We start from the raw sequence: 19626 nt of genomic DNA on the forward strand, positions 1-19626 counted from the left end.
CTTACCTCAGAATGGTAGCTGCAGAGACGGCTGCATTGCATATATTAACATAATCTGCCTAGCAACGCCATGGAGCGCGGTTTTTACTCAAGGGCTAAAACAATTCGGGATATTTTAAAAGAAAACAGAATAAAACAGTATATATTGCTGTCGGGATTTAATAATATATAGTGAGGCGTTTAAAGATGTTACTGCCAATGTGTGTATTAATCTTGAATGCAGTTTAATGGTCAATTTAAATTTAGCCAATCGGAAAAATGAAACGCACAAGTCGTCCAATTGAATTAAATCTGCAGTGGTGCAGGGATGACGTATTTTTGTACAACAACCAATAGAAACGTTGGATATATCCGTTGGGCCAACCCCGGAAGTTAGCATGCACTCGTTCTCTTGACAAAAGGCCAACGGGATTTTTCGATTGGAGGATGGATTATTGCAGATAAACTCTGTGGCGAATTTTATGATCCTTGTTCAGCATGATAACATACACAATTGAACACCACTTTTATCATTTCTCAAGCGTGAATGCAATCGCTAAAAGTAAAAAGCTAATGTATAAACAAACAAACTAAAGGGCTGTGGAGCCGGAGAGCTGGTCGGCGTGACGACGTTTTGTAGTATACGTTACTGCCCTCTGGTGGTCACAGAGAAGAACTGCAGCATTAACTTAATCAAGTTAGCGTCAGTGGAGACATAAGTATACTTCCGGGAAGTACTTTCAAACTCAAGCATCAAAATCCATTGGTACAAACGGTCATTAAGTTATCGTATATCTTCAAATTGATTATTTGTTCATTTATATTCAGAGGTATCAATAAAGACATAATTATGTTAGAACTAGTTGTATTAATGTTAATATTGTGCAGATATTAAAGAATACTGCCATTTACGCTGAGTACTTTCAAAATACAGTGACAAAACAAGCGTTCAGAATCGTCACAAAACAATAAAAAAATTAATAAAACTAAACATCGGGATTTAATAATAAAATATTGAAGCAGTGAGCGTTGCTGCCAACGGGGTTTATTAATTGTGGTAATAACTTAACGAATCATAAAAATTAAACCAAGGTTATTTGATCTGTTATATTGTATTCTATGAGTAGTATCACTGCCAGTCTGTACTGACGGATTCATGCTGTTACAATGTTTATTTACTGTATCTCTAAAAGTATTTTTTTCTGTAAAAAGGTAGAGATGACAAGCAAAGAGGTTGACCGAAATCTAACTCACGTGTGTGTTTACTGCCCTCTGGCGGTCACAGAGAAGAACTGCAATATTAACTTCGTCAAGTTAGCGTCATTGCAGAAATTACAGTATACTTATGGTAAGTACTTCCAAAATAAAGTTGCCAAACTGAAGCAATCAGTTTACAATAGTACACGGTTATGAGTTAATTTTGTATGTGAATACTGACAATAAATATGTATTTATTTATTTGTATTCAATGATAGTAATCAAGGACTAATGTTATATAGTACAGAAATGACAGCATACCACAATTTCCGGTAAGTACTTTCAAAATGCAGTCGAAATACAGACAAAACAAGCGATCAGAACAGATACAAAATGAAACGATCATCAATACAGACTGGAATCAGACTATTATCGGTGAATACTTTCAAATTAAATGAGACCAAGCTCAAAAAATCATTTCAGTTTTTTATTAATCACAGTTTGAGCAAGGATAGTGTCGCTACGCACTATTACCACATGAAGGCAGTATACTCCTGATTATAAAGAGTATTGTTTTTTTACGATTTTGAAAACACTTTGATAAAACACGACACACAATTCACACAACTACACACACAAGTATCGGGACACCTCAGATATTTTACAAAATTACACACTTCATTCAAAGTGTGTAATTTGAATGAATTACACACTTTGTAATTTACATTTTTTATAAATGTCACACACACTGTTCATTCGATCTAATTCTGTTTGAACCAAGTGCTCAATCTAACACACTTTTAACTTTCTACTTTACTAAGATACAGTCTGAGTTTGATTTTGCAGCGAAATTGTTAAAGTACATGAATATATTGTCCAAACACAACACACAAGACTAATAGCTATCCACACAGGTGAAAATATGTATTTCTCTCCACATGCATTTGTAAATATAAACACAGCAAAACATTTGATGAAACAAAAAAAGTAAACATGAATTCCATTTTGTTTTCTATTGTTAATACACATTTTTGAAAAGAGGCCTCTCGCTGCTCGGTTTCCATTGTTGCTGTAAAGAGGAACTCACCTGTGGTATTTTTGTGCTTACATCCTGATTTACAAATTGAAAATCAAGCAATTATTATTGGTCTATGGGTGTGGCATTTTGAATGGCAGTGTCTTAAGTAGAGAAATGTGTGCAATGTGTTGAATTTCAAATTGGGTGAAAAGCAGAAAATGTGTTCAGAGTTTTGGAGATTTTCAGTCTCATTAATTGTGCTTTACGTTTCATTTTAGTGGTCAAGCAATTGAACAAAACTAAGTCACACAGAACAGCTGAGTTTGAGGAGTTCATGATGACATTAATCTGCGTTTATTCCCCTAACTTCTCACATGCTATCTATCACTGTTTTTAAGTAAGAATTAGAAAAATCCTCTCTGACTAGAGTGCTTTTTAACTACCGTACATGATTAAGGCAACTTTATAATACACCTGATCAATAATACTGGACACCATTGTACTACTTTAGTAAACTGCATTAATCCCATTGTGTTTGTTGAGGATCAATGTGCAGCTACTTAAGCGTCTGTTGAGAGAAAAGTGGTGTTGGATCCCTTCAACAAATTCAAAGGAGCGCCACATTGCAGCCTATTTGTTTCCTAAAGCCAAAGAAAAGACGAAGTAACACTTAAATAGAGTTTGACCATTTTCTCTGTGAGCTAAAACGTTAAAGTAATTATCTCCTCCGTTTTCTTCTGAACTTTTTGTCAGATGATTAGACTTGACAAACAAACGTGTGCAAATTCAACTTGTTCAAACACGTCTACCGGCTGATGTTTCAAAATGAATAACCACTCCGAGTGTTGTGCCCGAAGCAACGATCACATTTACAGCACGCCTTTTCCAATGAGCCGTCAGAGAAAAATGAAACTGAGAAATTAGGAAGAAAATAAATGAGTTGGAGACAATATAATCAAATCACAAAAGGCTGATGGTGTTGATCGTTTGCTTGTGTATGTGTGTGTGTGTGTGTTTACGCGCATGTGTGCAGCATCCCTATTAAATCAACCAATTGAACAAATAAAATGAGATCTTTGTCCATTACATTACCTTCAAAACAGAGAAAATGTTCCCTCTGCTTGAATCATTTACTCAGTCTTTAACATCCAGAATATGTTTGTGTCTAATCCACTACAATTACAATCAAATGGGTTTCTTTGAGAAGAAAACTATTTGAATGCACCCTTCTTCTTCTTCTTCTTCTTCTTCTTCTTCTTCTTCTTCCAAAGAAGAAGCCTGCATTGCCTCTTCAGCAGCATTTGAACAAACAGAATTGGAGTAAGAAGTATGTTGACTCTTTACTTCAGTAGCGATACCACATTATACATTATTAAGACACTCCATTACAAGTAAACTTCCTGCCTTCAAATTGTTCAACGGTCAACGGTTTACAGTATAAAACTTTTTGTAAGAATTAAATTGTTCTGTGATTGGACGGCAGGCATTTCTGTTGTGTGAGCTGCTCAGAGACCTCTGCACTGTCACTGACCCTACAGGGGAAGCGTGCAGCCTCTCTAGTTTGTAAAGCATCTACTAAAGCATTTACTAGCTGTGAAGTTTCATGAGCTGTGATAAACCTCGAGGTCACAACAGGTCATGTTACATATCAAGTTGAAAAAAAATGTTCTTGTGTGGATCGGCTATGGGGTCTAACATCATCCCATATGAATACAATGGCTCATTTGATCCACAAGACTCAGCTTGTCATACATACCAAACTCATACAATTCCAGTTTCGGGACCCCAGTATGACGAAATATTCAAATACCCCAATTTAGAATAAGAGAAAACAACACATTTAGGCTGTGACAACAACTGCATTTTGACCAAATGGATTATCATGAAGTGGTATGTCTGTAGAACCTATTCCATTCCCTTTTAAGGTAAGACGTCATGGAATCCCTCCGAAATTCACCATGCCAGTTTTCCCTCGCCAAAATGAATCCTGAATTTGGAATCCTGAATTTGGAGCGTTTTCCAGTCCACTTCCCAACGCTATACTTGCATTGTAATTTTGAGTCTAGTTCTTGCTCTCTTATAGTTTCTATTCTCTTTCTATTCTTGTTTTATTATAATTAAATGTTGATTTTATTTTGGCCCATGTATCTATACTTATTGCTGTCATCATGATGCTGAAACACACAGATGTCCTTATCGGGATCAATAAAGGCTCATCTCATCTGAACCTATCTCGTTTTTATTTCTACTACTTCTGTTGCGGGCTATATATTGCTGTTTGTGATATTTTATGTCGAGCACATTACTGGAAGGCAACAAAGCATTTCACTGCAGAATGTATATGTTGAGTATGTGGCAAATAAAACATCACATATAGTGACTAAAGAACGGAAATACCTGAAGTCCCATAGCTGTGTACTTCAGCACAGTACACCTGACTGTAGTTCCATGTGCTCCTCATAAATCAGATGTTAACATGTAGACTTACTAGTATTACTGACCTACTGTCGCAGCAGCAGCCCTGGCTCCATTGTGTTTGATGGACGCTGCTGCAGCCGACCGCCTGGTGGCGCAGCGCGCGCTCTGCTCCGTGTGGACCAGAGGAGGGAGGAGGCAGCAGAGGCAGAGCAGCCCCCACAGACCGCACTCACAATCCACATTTCCAGAGGACACCGACACTCAGTCTGCCACCAACATTTTCTGTCGAGCTCGGGTAACAAAACAAGCGGAGGAGGACTCGTCTCGCTCTCCGGGAAAGATTATCAGGACTCGGTTTGCTCTTTATTCTCCCCCGGACGTCACCCTCACGCGCAGAGCTCTCCCGGGATATAAGTTATTAACAGTAGCGCAACCGAAGATCGTGGAAGATGGGTTCAGTCCCGGCGATATCCGTCCTGATTTTGGGCATTGTGGTCCCCGCGCTGGCCGGCTACATAGAGGTATGTCATCTGAAATGGTCTTTGCTTTATTCCGTGCAGGTTTATTCTGAGCCCCGGGATCAAAACATCCGCGTGTTTTGCTCACGCAGAAGCAAATCTTTTCGGCCTGTATATTTGTCCTCTGTTCACATGAGACATGTGTGGCCAAGCTCTCCGACCAAACACTGTTTTATCTCGCCTGGTGTAACTGCACATTTTCACCAGGCTTTGGCTTCTTCTTCCCCTCGACGAGAATCCCGCACAAGTAGCGGGATTGATTTCCGTTAGTCGCCCAATGTCAGGATCTACACAACACTTTAGATACGTGGTGGCAAAAGGTCTAAACACGCTCATGAAGGCGGGTCTACAATCAGAGCTCGTTCCATCGGAATCCGCTTGCTCGGGTCATTTTTCTCCTCATGCTCGAGCTGTGATCGCAGTTTGTTGATGGGAGTTGAACAATGTGCGGCCGGAAGGAGGTGCGACAAGAATTACAGCAGGGTTTGCTGCAGAGATCAAATGAAAGGCAGCAGGAGCTTTGTCAGGCTTCTGGGGACACGTTGGACTTCTGCAACGGATCATAAACTGCATACTTTCTGCTCCGTGTAACAGTTGTGTCCATTATGCATGTTATTTATGAAACAGAGAGGAGAAAATCCTTCACCTATTCAAACTCCGGCTTTTCCTGCGTCAACAGGTTGCCCCTGGTCTTACTCAGTGGTGTCTTTTAATTGTCTTTGTAGGTGTTATTACAATTTGAACCATTCAAATACTGCCCAGGAGTCTATTTGTTAGATATGCAGGTCCTCCTCTATACACACACGCACACACACACACCTGTACACACACGTGTCCACACTCACTACCTACCTGATGTCCTATGTTCCTGCTGGCTGACCAGTTATTTCCCGTGGACACTGATGCCTGCAGTTTCAGAAGTGTGTGTCATCGGATAACAATGCACCCTTTTTCAGAGCCCCCCAAGTGTTTACTGACTGCTGCAGCAACCATGACAAAACATCTTAACAAGACGTCTCCTCCAGGCACTGTTGTGCAAAGTGGTTATCGGGCGATGTTTCTCCCTCTCCCGCATTTGAGACAAAAACCTCGGCCATTTTGAGGCGGTATATTGGGCGGCATCGTGTGTGTGTGGGGGGGAATAATGGTTATTATGTCCCCAACAAAATCTATGCAGCTGCTGCACTCTCTCTCTGTACAAGGACCTGTCCCCTCTGCAATGACTGCCTCCTCACAGCCGGCCTTCCAAACCGCACAGACACACTGATCAATACTGCACCGACTCTCCTGAGATGATGAATGGATGAAGTCAATGACTTTTCCTGATCAGTCACGCAGATTAGATTGAGAAATGTATGGTGGCTGCTGTGCGCCTTGACTTTGGGCCGCATGCTGAGGATTCCTGTGATTTAATCAATGGCTGTCCCTGAAGGGCAAGGCTTTTTTCTTTGTTTGATACGGCATTTATAAAACATCACATGCATAGAATATGGATATTCACATCCTTTCCTTTTTTTTGGCACATGTCTCCAAATGCACACACTGAAGACTTACAGAAGAGGAAATAAAGAAAGATCTGTTTGGTAAAATACAAATATGAAGACCTTTTGAGTTTGAGAAAGAAGACTACAAATCCAAAGAGATGACTCTACATCTGATTTATGTCAGGTTGCATCCCAACTAAATGACATGACTTCAGTTTGACAAAGCCGCAGTCATCTTCTCAGCCAGGACACAAACCCAGCCAAAGTCTTTCTGTACATTTCTCAATTGTTGAACCGTGTCAGGACGAGACAGCCTGCTGTTGCTGCTGTTTGTCAGTGACGCTGCTGGTGTGTGCCGAATGAGCTGATGAGCTTGTGGACACACAGCTGAGGTAGATATTGCCGTGCTGACATGCTGAGTGAATGCACTGCCCTGGACCTTGAGCTTGAATCTACGAGCCGGTGAGAGGTCCTCAGAGACTCACTCACTGTTGGTCAGGGATGGTTTAATCCCTCTCCTCCCATTGTCCCTCGTCTCTTTCGCCACTGCGATTGTCGAGGTGTCATCGGACCGAAGCGGCCCTCTCGTTTTGCACTTCCTCCCTTTCACGTGTTTTTGGGATTAGCCAGCTACCTCAGCTGTGTAAACGGTTTTGTTTTGTCAGATACCTGTGAGAGGGCCTGAGCTTTTGTTTCTTCAGCTGTCCCCCCTCTCATCTGACCATCTCTGTGTCACAGGTTTTAAACTCTGCAGTGGCTTCAAAAGAGCTTTTGCCCTGGTAAAAAACAAGGATGCTTTTATGGAAAATCCAGGGTGAGCGGCTGTATTTTTCTCTCAAGCTAATTTAGAAACTGGGCGCAGGCAAGAACCACATCGCGGGTTTACCCAGAGAATTACAACATACTGAGGCATTCGCTGTCAGGACTCCCGCTGGATTAATGGATACAGAAATTCTGGAACAGTTAATGCATTCGGCACATTTTATTCTCTGCTGATTGAAGCAAGCACAGAGATTATCACAGCCATGACACACAGTGTAAAAAAGAAGACACATCATCACATTTTTGTGCCTGAAATGTTGGTGTCAAATATATCATAGCAGCCTGTGTAGAAGAGACGTGTTTAAAAACCACAGTGTTAACTCATGCCGGTGACTTTGGCTTTTTAGATTGCAAACATGCACAAGTCAGAGAGGAGTGGACGAGCAGCTCCAATCAACGAAAGAGCAGAAATGCTGAATACCGAAGAGGGAAAAAAATCTGTTCAGCACAACGGCAGAAAAAGTGACTTTGGTGCTGTGCTCATTGCTCTTTGGTTGCAGTGCTCTTGCAGCAGCAGTTTTCCTCTTATCATCTTAAGTCTGTGCGTGCTTTGCTGTGTGTGTTCGCAGGCGAGCATTAAAGTTGCTCCTTGTGTGCCTCCCATGTCTGTATTTGCTCCGGATATGGGCTGATAGTGAACAATTGCCCGTGAGTGAACGAATGAATGAATGAATGCCCACAGTTGGCTGTGATTGTGGGGCGAGTGCTTTGGAGCCGTCCGTTAGCAGGGCTGAGTGAATCCCTATGAGGGCCTTTTGTGTGGCCCCTGAATAGCCGGGACAACCCAGCGTGTCGTTACAATACAGAGGTTATCAAGATACAGAGGGGAGACGAGGGCAAAGGCAGAGTGTTGATGGCGTTTCAAGCCTGAACAAAACCCCAATCAACAACCAGCAGCACTTGCGTTGGATAATGCGATCTCTCAAGACGTCATCGTGGGTGGCGGGGCACCGTTAAAGCCTTCTGTGTGCTGTTCTTCTCTCCTCTAAGCCGTAACGATTACCTCTTTGACTTCCACGTTCTGCCGTGTCAATCAAGTCGCAGGCGGCAGCATGTGCTCCGTCAGCCGAGAATCAGCCTCACTCTGCCTTGAATTGGTAGATTAGCGCCTAAAACCTTGCTTTCAATTGTTGAGAGGGACAGCCCCGTATCCCAGTGAATCCTCTTAGCGAACAAGAAACGCTGGGCGCTTATAGATCTGCGAAGGGGAAGGTGCTAATCCCGACGTCCTACCATACGCTCGCTCAGATCACTCGCCCACTCCCTCAGTCAAACCCTCATTTCCAAATGATTTTTTAAATAGAGAGGCCTCATGGCGAGCCTTGTTCTCACGATGCCAGGCTTTGTCTCCCAGGACAGAGCGTGCGCTCTAATTATCCGAAGTCAGCGTAGTTGCCTCCTTTTTCTTTTGCAGCTGGAGATGCACGTTTGTGCGTCTGCATATTCCTCCACAACGTGTGTGTTTGTCTGCCCAAATCCGCTTACAGCTCAGCTCATCACATATTTAGCCAGTTATTTTCTCAGTGAGAGATCCTGGGCGGTGGGGACTCGGCGCAGAGTGAGCGGGTTCAGATCAGCACACTCATGACTGCACACCGCTTAAGTTGCACCAGGCCTCCTGCCATATGTAGGCCAATCTGCACAGCCGTGAGAATCCTCCTCGTGCTTATGCAGCCAACGTGAGCGCCCACTACACCTGAGTCTGCGTTTTGGGCAATGGCCTGGCTCAGCACGGCTGCATGAGAATTCCTTTTGTCGGTCAGAGTACTCAGGAATGCATAGCCGGGAGTGCTAACGGCTCGCTGTATTGTGCAGTGAGCGGCTCTCTTCCTGTGAGAGCACTGGGAGCGAGGGGGGGGGGGGGGAGAGAGAAAGCAACTATATTGACTAGTTCAGTAGACAGAAACATCTCCTTTAAATCCCTTTGAAAGGAGCCCTGCCATTCCAGACTTTATTTTTTAATGTGTTTTCTGTTTGAGAATAAGAAGACAGTCAGCATAGGTGGGTTAAAGCCTGTCACCCCCCCCCCCCCCTACTCTGTGTGTGTGTCCCTGTAGCTCAGTGAGTCACTCTTGCTACTTGGGTTTTTCTTCCCATGAATAAAATATCTGGTGTGCTATCTATGAGTTATAGTGCTCCTGCACCTCTGCTTATGGCCCAGCCCGTCTCTTCTTCAGTCCCCGTCTATCCACATGTGAGGAAGACTTGTGTCTGCTGTCCCCCTCCTCGTCTCATTCAGGTGTGCAGCTCTCGTTTTTGTAAGATCAGTGAGTCGTATGCAGGCTCTGGCGAGGCCTGTGCACTGATTTGTCTGCCTCTCGTCCCTGCACACAAAGTGAAATCAAATGGAGGCAGAACGCTAATAATCAAAGAGCCAGTTCAACTGTGTGCCAGATATTGTTTCCTGCTGTTTTTCCTGCTCAACTGCACCAGAAAATGTATTCGCATTAATGACTCAAGGGTTGTCTGAACCCATCTTCACCTGAATTGTGTGTCTGTTGTCGAACAAGAGCAATCAAATCTGACCTAGTTTTCCAAACTTCAGTTATAATAGATGTCTTTTCTTTGTTTCGTGTGAGAGCTTGAGTGCGTGGATGGGTCTGTCTGTCTTTGTGCATCAGACATGTCCGTCCTTATTGTCTCTGCATGTGCATGCACCGTGCTGGTAGGCCATTGGATTTTTATGTTTTCTGTCTTGGCATCATGTTCATCCTGCTTTAGGACAAGATTGAGTTGTCACATTTTTTGTGGTGATTTGAGAGCCACTGGAAGTCCCTCTCTTAACTTATCTGCATGTCCATGTACAAACACAGTGCCAGTGTTATAGCTGAAGGAGGTGGTTCTCTTGCCTTGATAAGCAGGCTGCATGTCTGGCAGGCTGGCTGGCTGCTGCATTGCTCTGTTTTGCTGAGCAACGCTGCACAAATACGCCATTTAGTGCCAGAGAAAACACAGCATGTTAGTTCCAGCTCCCTCCCTTTCCATCTTCCTGCTTATATCCTTCAGCCTTCCTTCATATCCCTCCTCTTTTTACCCCTGTGCCTGTAGCGGGAATGGTATCACCCAGGCTGGAACCAATGGTGGCACGAAGTCCACGTTTCCTTTTTCGAGGAGTTTATCCTTTTTGTCCTCAAGAGAGTGGGGTGAAATGAAAATGTCAGAATGGAAATAGATGGAAGCATTGCAGTGTAACTGTACACCCCCAGAGTGAGGTCCGTGCTGTTGCCGCCGCTGGTACTCCAGCTATGTGACGGCCCTGTTAGCCTGTCTGATACAGTCTGATACAGCACTTTCTCAAGGACAAACAGCAGCTCTGTAGGTCGGTCCACTTGAGACACAGACGGAACAAGGTGGAGATTTCACCGATGGGGAACAGGAGACGCTAGCATTCCGCCTTGGATGTCTGAAGGAGAACAGATTTTTTTCTCCCTGTAATATGAATTAGATCTTATTTTTTTTCTTTGAGTTGTTCCCCTACTATTCCATAAACTCCTACTGTAATTCCTATAGTGAGAAGTGTCCGTGCATGAAGACCTAAAGCCTGCAGATCCCCTCCCTGCCCTCGCAGATAATAAAAGGAAGGGTTGTGTATTGTTTCATTGACAGAGAAGGCAAAATGTAAATTAGTTAGAAACTGTCTGGAATTCATCGGGCACGATTTCCTCAGTCTAAAATAGAAAACATCAGATGACTACATTCATGCAATTCATTTAGCTTGAATGCCAGCAGGAAACCCTGGGAAATAAAAGGCACAAACAGATTGTGACACGTATAATGTTCACTGAGAGCATGTGCTGCAACTCCCTATTCTGCCTCAGTCCTTTATTTCCCCTGCATCCGCTGTCCATACGTTTTAATAACAGTTTATTGAAGGAGCAAGAACAATAACTTTGCAGGAGTCATAAAGGTAGAACAGACAGCTGCAGTATTGCAAGTAATGATTGTGTTCACCACTGATTCGTTTGTTGTTTATGATCTCAACAAATATCAAACTCACTAAATTGTCAGAAGAGCGTATCACATTTTGTTCAGGTTGCTAGTTTTGTCCAATCAGCAGTTCTAAACCCAAATATATACAATTAATAATTGCATAAAATTTATGAAAACAGCAAATCCTCATATTTAAGAAGCTGACATTCGTAAATGTTTGGCATTTTAGCTTGATCAATTTTGTAACTGATCAGTTAATTGCCAGTTGATTGACTCATCGATTAATTAGTAATTGTTTCTGCATCAGACTGTTCACCAAGCCTGGTCCACCGCACTGTGTTTGTCAGTTTATGTGCTGAGTGTTGCTGCACGCTCAAGGCCTAATTGTTGGCAGCATATGTAGCAGTCTGCACCAGACCTCCCTCCCCCCGGATCAGGCCGTGGCTGCGCTATGACCCTGATATTATCCTTGTAGTGTCTCTCTTATTAATTCTCTCACTAATGACCAGTAGAAGTTGCCATAATCTGCCACAATAAGTTATTATAAGACCATTCGCACTGAAACATCTGTGGGAAATAACTCCTATAGCAACAACGATGCATCAAAGCACGAGTTCTGAGTGCTCACAGATCACCAGCTGAAGGAGCACTCATGTCACTTGACATCATGTGTACGTTTTTGGTTACAACCACTTCCACTTTTCACACATCCACATAATGCATAATAGTGCCCTGATATTGCTCTTTTTTCATTACAGAGCTGCAGCTCAGGAATGCTGCAGCCATGCACCTCCATCAGCCATTTTGATCTGAGATAAAAACCAATCAAGCGCTCTGGAGATTTCCATTAGTTTGATGAGATATGAATATAGCTCCAAGCGGAAATCTGAAATAGGCTGCAGTTTTCAGACAAACCCATTAAAAGTCATTTGATCTTCTGCAGCTAATTATAGAGCCTTCTGAGCAGCGAGCCGCCTTCACCGGACTCCACCCCCTCCATTCCCCACTTCCCCTCCAACCGCTCCCTTCAGTGTTCATCACATCACGTCCTTATGTTTCAGGAGCCCATTTAGCGTCACTGCGCTATTATTGAGGTCCTGGGAGCTGACAGGCAGCCCAGTCATGCGAGGGTGCAGGGATTTGTCTGCCTCAGGCCATATCCACACTAGGCGTGTCTCGTTGGATGCAGAGTTCTCAAATAGAACCGATCTCCGTCCACGCGGGAGTTTTCAGCATTATTGGAGCATCCACACGGCAGCCTGCGTACACTAACGTACACTGGGCATGCGCGTGATGGTGTAAACAGGAAGTGGATTGCTTGCTTAGTTAAAAAACAATATGACCGAGTAATGAAGTAGTCTTTAATAATGAAAGGTTGTATTTGATACTTAAGATCTTCCGCTATAAACTCAAACAGACACAGTTCGTGGAAAGTTTTCAAAGTTTTATTTTTCAGACGTAGTTACAGCGCTGCGGGTCTGTCTATATATATATATCTCTCTCTCTCTCTCTCACATCAACTTTACTTTAAAATCAACACTTACACGGAAACGTTTACTCGATTATGGTCCATAAATGTGGTCAACACACGTCGATCACTCGCTTCCATGTGTTGTTGTCGTGGGGGCTGATGAATGTAACGTTAGCTCCATTGGGGTATTCCTTCATGAGATACGGCATCAGGGGATAAGCTGGGTCACCCAGCAGAAAAAACAGGGGCATCATCTTCGCCCTCTATCAATTCTTTAGGGCATTTGCTCCATCTTTTAGGGCACAACATCATGCAACAGGTCCGACTCGCTAGCTTCTAAGCTAATTTTAACATTACCGCCAATGGGGAAATGAGCGACTATAATATATCTTCGTACATATTTTCATAAATAAATACTTGCAGACTAAGGTCTCTCAAGGCTACCAAACGGAAAACGTAAAACTAATCAGCGTCGATCACTCGTCTCTCACTCGTTTGCGCTGTGTTGTCTGTTTGTAGCTGTAGCTCTGAATAGCATTTATTGCTAACTGTAGCTTCAGCCAGCCGCTCCGTGGGGGCTGATCGCCGATGGTCGAGCAGCTCGCTCATCGCTCGAAGAACAGCTCGCCTCCTCCGCATGTAGGCATTAGCAGCATTGTAAAATGACGCATTTAACTCCACAATAGCTGCTAGTACAGACAACACAGCAAGCAATCCATGTTGAAATGAATCACTGCTGGTCGCCGGCTGTTTGTTTTCTTCCGGGTACGGGTCACGTGATAGTGAGTGTGACGAATCAGGGACGGAGATGTCATGGCTGGTAATAACCAATCCAGTAGCGAGCACGGGTGTGGCCTCATTTTTTTCGAACAGACATCCGTATCCGACGTCTACACTGAACCAAAACCCCGGAGTTCTCAAATACCTCCAACCTCGGCGGAGTTTTCAGGTTCCTCCGTTAAGGCTGCTCCAAAACTCCGGCGCGGTGTGGCTGCTCAGTGTAAACGTAGGAAAACTGGACTAGTGTGGATATGGCCTCACAGTCGCTGTCATCGTGCTGATTTGGATTTGGGATATCTCCCAGAGAAGTAGTAGCATGCAGCAGAGGCGTCTGAGTTGGGCCATGCACTGTAGGGGAAGATGCAGGAGGGAGGGGGGGGAGAGGGGGGAAGGTCAATCGATTGACAAAGAGGGAGTGTAGTAGAAAGGCTCAGAGACGGATGCTCCTGCTGTGAAGTCTGTGTCTTCTCCATAGAGACATGACTGATTAGCTGTTGGCCTCAGCATGTCTTCCTTGAGTTATACTCTTCACTAGTCTGATTGAAATCCCTCCCCCCTCCCCCAGAGAAGAGGCTGAGGGAGGGCACAGCTGGGCTTAATGACAGATACGCATATCTACATCACATCCATCATTTTCTCCCGGTAAAGATGGCCTCCCTTGCATCGCCCCGAGCATCACAGGCTAATGCAGACGCGTAGGCTTTGTCTCTGCTTCCCTGCTCGGTGTCTGCAGGGGAGGAAAAGGGAGCAGGGAGCTCTGCAATCAGAGCACAGATTCATTTAAAATCTGCTTGGGTGGTCTAACTCAGCTGCCGTGCATAACTTATTTCCAAGTGGTTGAGTGTCGTCACTATTGTAGTACAGCCTTGTACGATGGTGATGAAAAATATTTTTTTCTTAAATTGAACAGAAACATTTACACGTTCAATATGTTCTCAATAATGTGTTCTGCGAGCTGAAAAAACATCTGTACATCACCTCCACAGGGCCTTTGAGTGCAAGTGAAATTGGAATATGTGAATAATAAAAGCTGTCTCACAGTTAAAACATGACGAAAAGAGTTCACGGGTTACCAGTGCTTCACATTTGAGAAACAGCAAACTGTTTGGTGTTTTTGTCTGATGAATTACTTAAACAATTAACAAAATTGTCGATACATTGTCCGTCGATAGATCTTTTTGACGAACGGTGCACGATGTGTTGCAGACATGTCTGAGTAGCACGTGGTAGCCCGCTGCTTGATGTCTGCACTGTTTTTCGCTGTGGTTTTGTAGAATTGAAAATCAGTTGTGGCATCAAAGTCAAACTCCTGCTATCATGCTAATGCTAGTAAGGTCAACACATGTCTCCTCTCGTTCAGCATTCTCATGCAGTACATCTGTCACCTGCTATCATTTCATGTTCTCAGATCTTGGAAAACATTGCATGTCCTTGATCTCGTTCTTTCTCCTGCACTTCTCTGGCGGGTGCCCTCAACACAAACTGCTGGCTGCCGTATAGTGACTGAATGTGATATTTCCACGTTGTCCTTGAAACTGCTTTCCCCCCCCCCCCCCGTCTGCTCTCAATGTCAGTTCCCACCGTGCAGCATTCCCCCAACAGTCCGTCTGATTTAGGCACGGTGTTCTTCGTCCCCTCTTCTCTTGTCGCTGACTGTACTGCGCACACATTTTTAGGAGACAATGATCTATTTCATGTCTTACTCTGTTCACTGGAACATTCTGTCCCTGTGCTTCCCTCACCTCCCTCTTCTCTCACTCTACTAACTCTATTACACTTCTCACCTCGCGACCTTTTTCCCTCCTTGCCTCCTTAATTTCGCTTTTGCTTGCTCAACAATTGCGTGCTCATTAACTGAGGGAGTCCAGGCAGCTGAGAGAGACGTCAGTGACAAGGCTGGAGGCCTCGCTGAGATGCCCTGTTACTGTTGTTCCTTTATTGACAAGTCTGCCTGCCTGTCTGCCAGCCTGCCTGGTCCCGAGGAGCAGCCGCGTGGTGCTGCATGCTGATGAGTGTAGAGTCATCCAGCAGGAAAATGAAAAAGTGGTATGAAAGAGTATAGGAGTGACAGATGGAAGGATGCAGCACTGTGTTTTCACTCAATTTGGAGGGTATAAGAGGAAAGAGAAGCAAGAGAAGTGAGCACAGGTCATTTCTTCCAAATCCCCTCTCCTCAGCGCCAGAGATTAGGAGGCAGTGCTCTCAGACAGACGAGAGAGGCACACTCCTGTGTCTAATCCTCCTCTTTTAAACTGCTGAGAGTGCAGTACAAAGTGGGGGAAGAGTCTGTGTTCACATAAAGCGCCCAGCGGAAAACACAGGCCCATAGTTCAAAACAAACTGAGCCCTGTCTAACAATCGCCTAAGCCCTAAATCTCCTGCACAGCCACTGCCAGAGCCGGGCCAACAGTTTACTTTTTCCCGCCCAGCTCTTGCTTCCCAACAGGGCCCCTTTCGTCACCTCACCTGAAATTCCACCACAGGAAGCCGGCACTGTCAGAAATACCCTTGCAACCCTCATTAACTCACAGGCTGGATGGGTCTCCCACCCAGCACCAAGACGCTTTTAATAAATGGGCAGGCAATGGCCAATTTAATCATGCTAATGTGTATGTTACAGTGGGTGGCTTATCGGCTATTTGATCTCCATACCGGCTCACTGGAGAGAGATGGGAGCAGATGCTGCAGGAGGAAGAATGGAAAAGCAATGACGTTAAAACAACAGAAAGCTAGTCAATTTAGATTCCTCAACAATGTAATGAAGTCAGCAGCTCTGTAAAGGTGGACGTTAGAGACAAAGGAAGCAGGAGAGAACATGAGGCAAAATGGAATCTGTCCTAGTAAAACAGAGGAACCTGCTGAAGATTAAATGGGAACTGTGGTGTCGAGTTTTGGCTGAATGCATTGTTTGCGTTAGTGGTGAGGATAGTTTCTCTGTCTATTTCAGTCATAAACATCTGGCACAGTGATGTCAAGAATGTAATCCGCTCTATGCCACGTGGACGGTAAGCCCGGATAGAGAGGGCTGAGAGGGTCGCCACAGCTCACATGGCTGAGAGAGACGAGCAGGTGGAGAGAGGTACATGTACAGAGATAGTTTGAGGCAAGAGGAGATGGGTGCACAAAGAGTTATCCAGAGTGCTCAAAGTGAATAGAGATGAAAGAAGGGAGACGGAGGACTCGAGGGGTTGCTCATGCAAAGGGCTTTTAGTGGGCAGAAGGGAAGAATGGGTCATTGTACTGACGGGAGCTCTGCATAAGAGCAGGGCATGCTCAAACCCATTGCCAGCACACCAGGCAGCTGTGAGGCTGCTGCAAAAAAGTCACCTGCAAATGGACCTCAATCATCACAATCCTCGAGTCATTAACGCAACAAGAAAAGCAATTATCTTCTTCCTGCAAGAAGTAGTTTTTACACTCCAGCGCCTTACTTATGCAATCATGCACCTGCGTAGCTTAGCAACTAAACAACAAGCTCTGGGTAAAACCCTCGGTGTAATTATCTCTTTATTGCTGCAGCGCACAGTTATCAGTTATTTCTCTGTTGACTGACTTTAATTTGTGTTGACCTACCTTCTCTGGAAACAACAGCACACACCTTTGAACTCGGATATTTTTGGCTCGTTCTGTTGTATTTTCTCAGACATTTGATTTTCGCTCAAACTCAAGTACGCTTCTAATAAACCCCTCGGTCAGAACTGCCGCAATTAAGTAGCTATTAACAATTTATTTAGCGTTGCGCTGTTTTTGCTTCTATTTTTACCGCCGTTGTGACAACTCATTGTTGTTATGGACAAGCTGGCACAGCGGAGAGGCAGACACATGTTTCATGATGGATAATTATTGAGAAGGCCAATAGCAGAGTCTGTGTTTTATTGGGTGAGAGTCACACTCACCTGCCCTGCCTCTCTCCTTCAGCCCATCTTTATTCCTGCATTCTTTGCCTCTTTCCCAACAGGACATGACAGTGATTGGACTAACGAGGAAGCTGCAGTTAAGCCCTTGCTCTCACTTGACATGTCTCTTCCCAAATTCGGCAGCAAGAGGGGCCCAAGGGAAAATGGCTCTTCGGTCCCCTCCTGCTCTGCCCTGCTCTCCTCGAATCACTGGCAGCCCCCCGCCCTCAGAATATACCAGTATTGAAACACAAAATGCAGCAAGCACGGCGATGTCGGCCGTCAGGCACTCGTTTCCCAAGCAGGCATCTGAACAGCAGCTTTGTGTGTGTGTGTCTGTCTGCGGCAGTGTGTGAGGACATTTGTCACAGGGAACAAATATGTAAAGTGAGGGAGGGTAAAGAGATTAACATGAGGAGTGAAGACCTTTGCCCTGTGATGAGTGGCTTAGCTATCTGTACCAAATTACATTTTTACCCCATGCCTGACTGCCCTTTGGTCACTTGGACCTGCATTATAAATATCTGAGCTGCACTTTGCATGAGTTAAAGGGTTCTCTGTGAAAACGCTTGTGCAGTAAAACCTCACTTGTGAAAATTCAAGGAACATAACAGTTCTCTAGCATGTTTAGCACCGAGACTTTTCACAGGCGTAAAACGGGTGGGGGCTCTTGTGCTTGGTGCTACAATAACAACTCTTGTAACTCTTTCCAATACAATATGTGCAAACGCACGTTCCTTCGGTGTAACTTGAATGCCATACTTTTCTTTTAACCTTGTGATTGTTAAAACAAAATATTGCAGCAGTGATAACTTTCCAGAGCGGTGACATCCTCTGTCAGTGTTATAAACTGATGTGCAGTGTTTTGACATCTAAACCTTCAACTCGTGTATTTATTGCTTAAACTGGACTTCTTAAAGTATACCTGAAGTGGCACATCCTCCCCAACTCAGCCCCTTCCTTTGTTAGAACAGGCTGTTATTTAGTGTAAACGCCTCCTAAAGCTCATCGCTGGCAGATGAAAAGAAGCAGCTGTCAACACCATGTGTCACAGAGGTAGCACACACGAACCCTGGCCTACATGACTCCGTCTGTAAATATCCCCAAAACAATGGTTGCAGGACTGTTGATGTGTTAACTCATCACAATTAAAGCAAGATTAAAGATAACACCGAAACTGACATGTATCACGACATCTCTGATATTTCTTAGTCACAGACTTCATAGATTTTACCAGGCTCCTGCACTACCCACTCTATAACCATGACACTCGCAGTGTGAGCAAACCATTGCACATCACAATCACTGTGAATCCTTAATTTGACACCGGAAATAAATGAATACCACATGAGCAGGTTTTTACCCTTTTTAGTCTTCTGACAGAACTTTTCATAAAGGACAATAAAGTACCTTTAGCTCTATTTTGCCAGAAATCCATTCTGAGCTCTGATTTATAGAACCTCTTAAGATGAAATATGGTTCTAATTAGGATGATACCACTGAACAAAAAAGGTGGCAGAATCCTCATGTTTTTGAGTGTTTATTTCTTAATCTGAAAAAGCTCTACTGGCGAGGGCAGGCCTGGAAGACAAGACCCCACTGGCCCACCAACTGGAGCTTATAAATAGCCCAGACACACCTTCTCCCAGTGAGAAGGCAGTGTGCCACAGGACGAAAAAACAGTGCTTTGCTCTAATTAACAAGGCAAGGCAAGTTTATTTGTATAGCACATTTCAACAACAAGGTAATTCAAAGTGCTTCACATAAAACCATTAAAAGCATCAAAACACAAGGCAAAAGAAAAGGAGATTTCAAAAACAATTAAAAAACAGTGTAAGAAATAAAATGCAGAAATGCAGGAAATTGATGAATATATGAATTGAACATGGTTCAATTAAAGGCAGCAGCAAACAGAAAGGTCTTCAATCTTGATTTAAATGAGCTGAGGGTCTCAGCAGACCTGCAGCTTTCTGGGACTTTGTTCCAGATATGTGGAGCAGAAAAACTGAACGCTGCTTCTCCATGTTTAGTTCTGACTCTGGGAACAGAAAGTAGACCGGTCCCAGACGACCTAAGGGGTCGGCATGGTTCATAAGGTAGTAGCAGATCGGAGA

The 19626-nt window shown here is 44.0% G+C and overlaps 1 protein-coding gene across 5 annotated transcripts in view; it reads left to right on the plus strand.

The window, feature by feature from the left end:
* Nucleotides 1-4865: 4865 nt before the first annotated feature.
* aplp2 (amyloid beta (A4) precursor-like protein 2) overlaps nt 4866-19626 on the plus strand; it is a 56564-nt gene continuing 41803 nt past the window's right edge. For all 5 annotated transcript variants that reach the window (XM_079272142.1, XM_079272144.1, XM_079272143.1 and 2 more), the window contains exon 1: nt 4866-5132. In XM_079272142.1, the coding sequence (XP_079128268.1) occupies nt 5061-5132 (72 nt within the window). In that variant the 5' untranslated portion in view covers nt 4866-5060. The remainder of the gene's footprint in view (nt 5133-19626) is intronic.

This window comes from Melanostigma gelatinosum (genome assembly GCF_949748355.1).
Source record: "Melanostigma gelatinosum genome assembly, chromosome: 7".
NCBI classification, from domain to species: Eukaryota; Metazoa; Chordata; class Actinopteri; order Perciformes; family Zoarcidae; genus Melanostigma; species Melanostigma gelatinosum.